Source organism: Penaeus japonicus, unplaced genomic scaffold, assembly GCF_977035675.1.
Source record: "Penaeus japonicus unplaced genomic scaffold, GWHDUDI00000001_assembly GWHDUDI00000004, whole genome shotgun sequence".
Lineage (NCBI taxonomy): Eukaryota > Metazoa > Arthropoda > Malacostraca > Decapoda > Penaeidae > Penaeus > Penaeus japonicus.
In genome coordinates, this window is record NW_028234406.1 from 39,167,567 (window position 1) to 39,177,566 (window position 10,000).

Sequence of the window (10,000 nt, forward strand, 5' to 3'; positions counted from 1 at the left end):
TCAAAGCGACCGGGAGACCCTCTGTACTTAGACCACTTTGTAAAGTTGCCGAAGTTAAGTCACACTCCTCCAAACAAATCGCCGACTCCAGCCCGGCACATACCTGAAAGTCATTTATCCCTTCATCCAAGAGAGAAGGCCATGTATGGTGCCCCCAAAGAAGACCTGAATCGTGGTTTGCATCTTCTTGTAGCTGCCACTCTTAACACTGAGCATGACGGGAGATATGGCCATGAGATTAGTTACGAAAGAAAACATAGTGCAGAGAGGAAGGACACAAATAATGATTGGAGGGATTCAAGTCTGGAGAGAAGAGAAAGGAGAGAGTCTTCTATAGACCTGAAAGAAAGTGAAAGAATTGGATTGAATCTAGAGAGAAGAGACTTAGTGATGGAAAGAAGAGAGCTGAGTGTTGAACGAAGAGATTCAAGTTTAGAAAGGAGAGATTTGGGCATTGAGAGAAGAAATTCAAGCACAGACAGAGGAGATCCAAGTCATGAAAGGAGAGATTTAAGCTTAGAGAAAAGAGACCTTGATTCTAAGTACCTGTATTCTAAACATCCAGATGGCAAAATACCTTTTGACCAATATAGAGCATGGGTGCCAACCTCAGAACACTCGAAGTCTGATAGTTTATCTATTGACCGGCCAAAATATATTCCAGGGCAACAACACTCTGTACCAACTTCCGTCCCCACAACCTTACCTCAGCAAGGTTCTAGAGTCTCTCCAGCTCAAGCTCCTCATCCGTATTCCTCCTATGGACGACCACCTGATACAAGGCTACCTCAGATCCATTATTCCCAAGCAGGACACCCCACCTCTTCTGCACACCACCAGGTTAATGCAGCTCAGCCATCCCATCCGAAAATACATCAGCCATACTTGCAGACAACAACGACAAGAACACTACAGGCCCCTGCAACTTCCAGCAGTAGTCATTCACTGGACCCGCCACATGCACCTGTGGTTTCTCAGTCTCATCATTATCCATATCCAAGCAGTCATAGTTATTCTCAGAGTGTTGCTGCTCAATACCACCAACACCAGCAGCAGAAGCAGCAACGTTCAGCTTCACAGTACCCACCATTCAGCTTACCACAGAATTCAAAATCAGGATCAGCATCTGGTATCCCAAATCCACATCTAACACCTCAACAGGCTGCCCATCAAGCATATGCCTATGCTCACCAACAACAACGTAGTGAAACGCCCCATGCAGTTTATTCCAGCAAGAGACAGAGTCAGATATCTCCCCACCCTTCAGTTTCTCCTCACCCATCCATGTCTCCCCATCCCTCGGCTTCTCCACATCCCTCAGCATCTCCCCATCCTGCTGCATCTCCCCATTCAACTGTTTCCCCCCATGCTTCCCACCAGGGACGAGTCCCCTCACAATATTCTCCCCATCACTCGCAGCGTCCACCCTCTGTCTCTGTTAGTCAGCATTCACATAATTACCCAGCAACTCTACCTCCTAGTCCTTATTCAGGTCCTCAGAGTCATTCGGCTCACACCACGCCGCCCTCCTCTCGGCCATCCTCAGCTACGCCTCAGCTGCCGCATACACCCCAAGGTCTCGCATCACATCCTCCTCAGTCTTCTTCCAGACAGTCAGCCCATCCCACCCCTGTGTATCCGCCCCATCATGCCCACCCTACCCAGCCTCACCCAACTTCATCTGCTGACAACCAGGGAAAACAAGGTCATTCCTCCCTAGACCCCCATCATCCACAACCTCGTCAGTCACAGCTGCACCCTCCTCCTCCTCCTCCTCCCCATCCCTCTCACTCTCATCACCCCTCCCAGTCGTATGCCCCACACCATGCTTCCCAGCCCTATCCCCACCCACACCATCCTTCTCATCCATATCCTCCTGCCCACTACCCATCCCAGCCATATCCTCCTCCTCCCCAGCCTTATCCTTTGTCGTCTCATCCATCTCAGCCTTACCCTCCTCCACCATCATCCCAGCATCATCCAACAGCATCTCATTCCTCCCAGCCTCATCCCTCCTCTCACCATCCATCAAATGCTCATCCTTCCCAGCCTCAGCCCTCCCAGTCACATCCTCTCCCACACCATACATCTTACCCACACCCGTCCCAAGCTTATTCCTCCCAGCCCCACCCATCGCAGGCATCCCATCATCCTGCCAGCAATTCCCATCCACCCCACCCACACCCCAGTCAACCTCCCACTCCCACGCAGCCTCCTCGTCCACCATCTTCAAGCCAGTCTCATCCGCCTGCAGTCCAGTCGCGTCCTCCTTCATCACAAGCTGCTCATCCTCCTGCATCACAGTCTACCTCTCCTTCAACTCAGTCTACTCCTCATTCATCACAAGCTCCCCCAACTCTCCCTCCTTCCTCCAAGGCTGCTTCACCTTCCTCTCAGTCTCGTCCTCCTTCAACCCAACCTCCCACCCCATCCACTCAGGCTCCTCCTTCAGCACATTCTAATCCTCCTCATCCGAGTCAGCAGCCTCCATCTCAGCCTGTACATCCTTCTTCCCAGCCTCATCCTCCTCCTACTGCTGCCCAGCCTCATGGAACTGCAAGCCAGCCACATGCTCCCCAGTCACAGCATCCTCCAGAAGCACAGCCTCCCACACAGCATCCACCTCCTCTAACCTCCCATACAACACAGTCACATCCTCCAGCTACCCAGCTTCCTGCTCCCTCAACACAGTCTCATCCACCAGCACCTCAGTCTCACCCTTCTACAACAATGTCTCATCCTCCTTCAGTACAGCATCCTCCTCCTTCATCACAGCATCCTCCCTCAGCACAACATCCACCTTCTTCAGCACAGCATCCTCCTCCTTCATCACAGCATCCTCCTTCCTCAGCACAGCATCCTCCTCCTTCATCACAGCATCCTCCTTCTTCAGCACAGCATCCTCCTCCTTCATCACAGCATCCTCCTTCCTCAGCACAGCATCCTCCTTCATCACAGCATCCTCCTTCTTCAGTACAGCATCCTCCTTCCTCAGCACAGCATCCTCCTTCCTCAGCACAGCATGCTCCTCCCTCAGCACAGCATGCTCCTCCCTCAGCACAGCATCCTCCTTCCTCAGCACAGCATCCTCCTCCAGCACAGCATCCTCACCCATCACAGCACCCTCCTCCCTCAGCACAACATCCACCTCCAACTCAGCATCCTTCTTCCTCAGCTCAGCATCCTCCCCCCACAGCACAACATCCTCCTTCATCAACACATCATCCCCCACCTCCAGCACAGCATCCTCCACCATCACCACAGCGCCCTACTCCCCCAGCACAGCATCATCCTCCACCAGCACAACATCCCCCTCATCCAGCACAACATCCTCCGACTCCAGCACAGCATCCTCCTCCCTCAGCACAGCATCCACCTGCACAGCATCATCCTCCCTCAGCACAGCATCCACCTGCACAGCATCATCCTCCCTCAGCTCAGCATCATCATCACCCCACACAACCAGCTCCCCCTCCCACACAGTCTCATCCTCATGCAGCACCCTCTACACATCCTCATCCTGCACAGCATCATCATCCTCATCCATCCCATCCTCATCCTTCATCATCTCAGTTGCATTCCCTTCAAAGTAAACCTCATCATCCTCCAACGCAGGCACAGCCTCACCTTCCACCTTTACAGACTCATCCTCCAACTCACCCTCCAACCCATATCCAGCATCCGCCAACCCACCCTCTGCCCCCATCAACTCAGTCACATCCTTCCCAACCGTATCCTCATTATCCTTCACAACCCTACTACTCACATCCTCACCCATCTCAGGCCTATCCCCCTCAAAGCCACCCACATTCACATCCTTCACAAAGCCATCCACCTGTACCCCATCAGTCCTCCCAGCCCCATCCATCTTATCCTCACCATCCTCCTGGTCAGCCACCTCAGTCCCCAAGTCATTCTTCTCATGCTCCTCCCCCTCGGAGCCACCCTACCCAGGGACACTTACCCCACCCACACCCGTCACATATGCATGTACCCCAAGTTCGCCATCCTCATTCCCACATGCCACATGCGGGTATGTATCCTCCCCACCCATCCCACCCTGCGGTTAGTCAGCATAATTCCCAGCCTCATGGATCTCATCCTCGACTACCCCATCCTTCTCAGCCTCATGCTCAAGCTTACCCCCCACACCCTCAGCAACCTCATTACCAACCACCACAACTTCCTCATCCAGCTGTGAAGACTGAAGGGGCTGGCAGTGGGGCACGTTACCCTGTGTATCCTTATCCTTCTCACCACATTAGCCCAGGTCATGACTTAGGGTCAGTTAGGGGCCCAGCACTTGCAAGTCCCCCACAGACATCAGCAGCATCTACTAAAGCAAGGGCACCTCAAGATATTGATCCTTCACGGATACGTACAAAGGGGGAACAAAAATCTTTTGATCCCAGAAATGCTGAGAGTGGAAAGTTGAAAGTGAACACAGAACCATGGCCAAATTATCAACCTGGTGTGCACAACACTTCACAGGTACAGCATACAGGTGACCAAGTACCTTACAGCAGCTCAAGACCTGTACACCAGCCACACATTTCAAATAGCCAAGAAGGACCAAAGATGGCTGCAGTATTTGAATTCAAGGAGGAAGATGCTCACAAAACAGATCAAAATCAGGTAGGCAATAAGATGGAACCTGGCAAGGCTGCTTTGGCTGACAAACTTCACAAGAAACTAAACAGAACTGAAAGCACTGAGTCTCTGGTTGTGAAGAAAGAAACTGTAACAGAATCTCCTGTACCAAAGAAAGAAGAGGTTCCAGAAGAGAAGGACGAATGGGCCTCTGGATTTGACAAGCTCTTAGAGGACTTGGCATCAAATCCTGAAGGTGTTACAAGCAGGAAAAGTAAAACGCTTGGAGCACGGTACTTGCAAAAGGTGCAGATCCAGCATGCTATAGATAATGATCTGATTGCACCTCCACCTACTGCCATTGTTGAGGAAGAAGATGAAAGTGAACCTGAGCCTCCAGTAAAGTTCCGCGGCAAGTTCAAAAGTATTAAGGATAAGAAAGTGGAACGTGTGATTCTCACCTATGCCTCGCATTCTGATGAAAGTGCTACTGAAATGATTCCAGATGAAGATGCCAGTGATTTTGAAGAAGAACTGAAACGTGAAATAAGATCAAAGGACAAGAAGCGGGGTCATACTAAGAAACCCAGAGGTGATTCAAGCAGTGGTAGTGAAAGTGGCAGGAAAGATAGTGACAGAAGAAAAAGTGGTGGACGTGGAAAGAATAAAGAGAATAAACCAAATAATAGACAGGATTCTGATTATTCTGTAAGCAGTAGTAGTGAGAGTGATAGTAGCTCAAGCTTAAGTTCTGATGATTCTGATAGTGATGATTCTGAGTCAGAAGAGCTGGTTAGACCTCGACGAAAAGGAAAGCAGGATTCAGACAGTGATGTTGGAAGAAAGAAACCAAAGAGGCGAGGAAGAAAGTGGGACAGTGATAGCAGTGACTCTGAGGAAGAGATCATACCAAGGAGAAGAACAAGGCGTCGCAGAAAATCATCAAGTGATGAGGACTCTTATAAACCTGTCCAGAGAAATAGGAAGAGGAAAAAGAAGCAAGATTCCAGCGATTCAGAAGAAGTGTCCCTAAAGACGAGAAGAGGAAAGAGAAAGAATAAGTCAGAATCAGAGGAAGAATTTGTGTCGACCAGAAGAGGTAGGAAGAAGGGGCGTGCTCCTAATAGGAAAAAGAAGAACCGTCAGAGAGAAGATTCTGACGATGAATCAGAGGATGAAAAAGCCTTGCCAAGAAAGACGAGAGGGATGAAGAAGAAACAGCAGGAATCAAAGAATAGAAAGAGAAGAAAAGAATCTTCTAGTGTAAGCTCATCTTCAGACTCGGATGAAGAAAATGATAGCCAAACAAAGAAGGATGTGGATCAAAGGAAGAAAGGTAACATCAAAAAAGGTAGAAAGATTTTGGAGGATTCCAGTGAAGACTCGGAACTTCCTGCAAAGAATAAGAATCATGCAAAGAGTAGCTTGATTGTGGATAGTGATGATTCAGATGAGGATTCAAAGAAGGAAACTAAGGAGCCAGAAGAGGAGAAAGTTAGTAATAAAGGGGACGAAGACCAAAAAGCCGAGTGTAGCGTAAAGGCAGATGCAGAAAATGAAGCAAAGGAAGCAGAAACGCAAGCAGAAGAGGATATGTTAGAGCTAAGTGAGGAATTGGAGTCAAACTTTGAAGGAGATTCAGTCATTGAGAAGCTTAACAAGATGCGCAATGAAGAGCTAAACAGAGAGGATGTGTTAGAAATGAAATCATGGTTTGGTGAGGTTAACAATGACATCAAAAAGCAACTTGGTAATCTACAGGAAATGGGCTTTAGGAATAACTGGAAGAAACCACAGTTTGGAGTTGGAGATGATTTCTTACATGGATGGCAGACAGATGTAAAGAAGTATAAGGAACTTACAGCCAGACTTCCAAAGAAGTTGTGCCTCTCTGTCAAGCACCAAGAAACCAGTTCGTCCAAAGGAACTTCCAGGAAGGGGCGTGACCGTGACACAGGAAAGGATTCTCCATCAAGGCAAGGATCATCTTCCCCAGCTAAGAATACAAGAAGTAAGTCGGGGATAATAAAGACAAGCATGGCAGTAGCCGAAGATGACAAACTTAAAGTAGCATCTAGACCAGAGATAAGTAGTGTTATGCAGAGATTCTTTGAAAAGGTTTTGGCAGATTCTGGCAATGATATGATGTCAAAAGGTAGCCTTGGCTCTAAGAAATTTAATCTGGGACCATTCCCGGCATATGGAGCGCAGCGAGTCCCAACGGGGCTGACTCCAACACCTTCAGTTGCTCCCTCCATGTTAGCGAGTGATGATTCAGACCTGGATTCCCTTGCAAGCATCAGAACTGATCTGCCAGCCTCTGATAGTGTTCCTGTCTCAAGAAGATCCATTGCTAGTAGTCTGCTGAAAAAGATTGGGCGGAAATACAATGACAAGAAGCTCAACACTTTGTGCCTCGGTAAACCTCGGAATATTCTTGAGGCTACAAACAAACCTCAGCTCCTGCCAACTCCTGGCATGCCTACAACAGAGAAGGAGCTTGAAAATATGGAACCGAATGAGATGAAAATTGCTACATTTTTCAGAAAAGAAACAGTTAGTAATTATAGGGATAACTTTGAGGTAGTTGTCACCAAGAATGGCATTAATGAGTTCACCCAAATACTTTATCAGTCTAGGACACGCACTAAGACCAAGCAGATTCAGGATGCTGCCACTGTCAGATCTGTCTTTGGTGCAGATATTCCTCCTCATCTACTGAAAAAGGCAGAGCTAAAGAAAGCCAAGAAAACACTATTAAAGAAGGGGGGAAAGAAGGATGAAGGGAAGGCAAAAGATGAGAGTTCTCCTGTGCCTGTAAGCAGAGCTAGCACTCCTGGTGGCTCAATGCAGGCCCCTGGGGATGAGGATGATGACTCAGAACTTCGCAGTGAGCGTTCGGAGTCTGTCCTTGGAGAATCATCGGCTCCAAGTGTGACCAAGAAAGCACGGCGGAAATTCCGCAAGTTCAGAAGTGGTTTTGATTACATCCGTAAGAAGAAAAAGGTCAAGCCCGATGACGAAGCAACACCATCTAGGAAGCGCTTGGTAAGATATCTTTTGTTTTCAAGAATTAGAGTTGTAAAGTATATCATAATATTAGTTCTTACAGTTTAATGCATTGTAAAAGGATCAGAAATAGTACTAAGAATATATTAAAAAAGGTGCACTTTAAGATATGTAATTATTATTCAAGTAGAGACCGAGTCAGATTTTCTGATAATTTGTCAAGTGAAAGTTAGCAGTGATTATGGCGTGACACATTTCAGGATATTGATGAAAGTGCTTTGCAATACCAAGCAGGGATTAATTGTTGTTCCTTTTATACTCCAACAGCCTGTTAGAAAGCATGTGAATTGGCCAGAGGAGAGTCGTGATGTTGCAGCTGAAGTTCGAAGCTGGGTTGTTAACAAAGGTCTTGGAGAAACTGTGTTACACAAGGCTGCTAGGCTTCAATATCATGTAAGTAAAGTGTTATTTTTAAAAAGTTCTGTATTGTTATTTCCTGTGTTTTAGGATTAGAAAATTATTTAATTCAGAAATGTAGTCTTTAAAGCATTAGGATCTTACTAGTACATAATCCTTTTTATTTCAAAAAGTTTTATTAACCTGATATGATGTATCTATATTCCTGTAATATTGATTTAATTAATATCTCTTTCTTCCTCAGGATGTGGTCGTGTACTGTGCTGAAAGTCCAGATTTTGACATTAATGTACGAGATAATGCTGGATACACACCTCTCCATGAAGCTTGCAATCGAGGCCATTTGGATATTGCACAGGTAAATAATAACAAAAAAAACTAGCCATTTATTGATACAGAAATAAGTGTATAAGGTATAATAAAAAAGGAACAAAACAAACACTATAATCTCATAAAAAAAAACCTTAGCCCTTTAAAAGATTTCAGATAGAATTAGATATTAACAATAAAACTTTTCTGGCAGGTTCTGTGCTCCCACGGTGCCCATGTTAATGCTCCGGGATACAAAGGAATGCGTCCGCTGCATGAAGCTGTCGAAAATGGCCATGCAGAACTTGCTCGCCTACTGCTTGCCTATGGTGCTGACCCAATGCTCACAACCTATGCAGGACAGACCTGTCTTGACCTGTGTGCCGATCTCCAGTGCACGCAGCTCCTTGAAGGCTTCCTCGCAGATCTCAAGGGTCATGATGGCGAAATGTGGCACTTTGCTGGTCCTGCACGGTTTAGTGGTAAGTGTACAGTGTATTGGTCATGATTATATACTGTTCACTGTTTGGTATATAGCTACTGTAAAAAGTTAGTTAACCAGATGTGGAAGTTCATGTCATTGTATGAATTTTTTAAACATTTTGTAGAAAATCATTTTGCCAAACTATATTTGTCTAGTGAGAGAGAGAGAGAGAGAGAGAGAGAGAGAGTGAGAGTGAGAGTGAGAGTGAGAGTGAGAGTGAGAGTGAGAGTGAGAGAGAGTGAGAGTGAGAGTGAGAGAGTGAGTGTGAGTTTGAGTGTGTACATGTATTATATGTAAGTAGGACTTATTTAGTTTGAGATTCAAAGACCTAAGATATTTTTATATTCCCAAACAGATCCAGAAGAACAAGGATGTGACATATTTGGCATGATACCAGTACCTTCTTGCAACAAAGCAACCTCAGGAGACAGTGTGGAGACAAGCCAAGATACTGACTTGAAGGCAACATCAGATTCAGTCGTCCCAAAGAATGTGGCAGTGGATGAAGTTGATAAAGGTCAGAAGTTGGAAAAAGAGAAAGCAGACAAAGAAGATGCATTGTCACATGTATTGGATGGAAAGAGTGTACAAAGTTTGTCAGATAAAGAGCCAAGTGTCAGTAGTGGTGAGGCAGTCAAAGAGAAGAGCACTATTAAGGAAGAGCCAAAATCTGTGGAGGTTAAATTAGAGAGTGAAACCAACATGACAGTGGAACAGTCATCTGAAAAGAAAGTGTCGTCCAGTGAGGCAGTCTGTAAGGAGGAGGATGGAAAAATTAGTGAACATAAGGAAGATTCTGATATAGAAGATGGATGGGACTTGCAGGTTGTATTTGAAATATGTGAGTCACCCTTACTAGATGTTTATGAAGTGGAAGGGCAACCACACAAGTATTTGCTGTTGTTGGAACTCATGAAGCACCTGAAAGTGACTCAAGAACAACTTATAATTGCAGCAAAGACTATTGAAACATTAGAACTGAGTCCAGAGGAATTTGAGAAACGCGTGCACTGTTGCATAGTAGGGTCCTGCAGCCGTGCACTTGTTGATGATTGCTCCTCAATGGTCCTTGTAAAGATTACACCTTCTTTAGAGAAATTATTGGGTATTGAAACTGTAAAACTTTAGTTTGATGCTGTATGTATGTGAATAGAGATGAGATCAATATTGCTTTAGACATTTTATAAGGAA

The 10,000-nt window shown here is 46.2% G+C and overlaps 1 protein-coding gene across 1 annotated transcript in view; it reads left to right on the forward strand.

Moving 5' to 3' along the window:
• LOC122252858 (uncharacterized) overlaps window positions 1-10,000 on the forward strand; it is an 18,352-nt gene that overhangs the window by 7,282 nt on the left and 1,070 nt on the right. Inside the window, exons 2-6 of the mRNA XM_043015752.2 lie at window positions 1-7,638; window positions 7,927-8,052; window positions 8,261-8,374; window positions 8,540-8,807; window positions 9,165-10,000. The exon at window positions 1-7,638 is cut by the window's left edge and continues 1,464 nt beyond it; the exon at window positions 9,165-10,000 is cut by the window's right edge and continues 1,070 nt beyond it. Coding sequence (XP_042871686.2) covers window positions 1-7,638; window positions 7,927-8,052; window positions 8,261-8,374; window positions 8,540-8,807; window positions 9,165-9,937 — 8,919 coding nt within the window. The 3' untranslated portion in view covers window positions 9,938-10,000. The remainder of the gene's footprint in view (window positions 7,639-7,926; window positions 8,053-8,260; window positions 8,375-8,539; window positions 8,808-9,164) is intronic.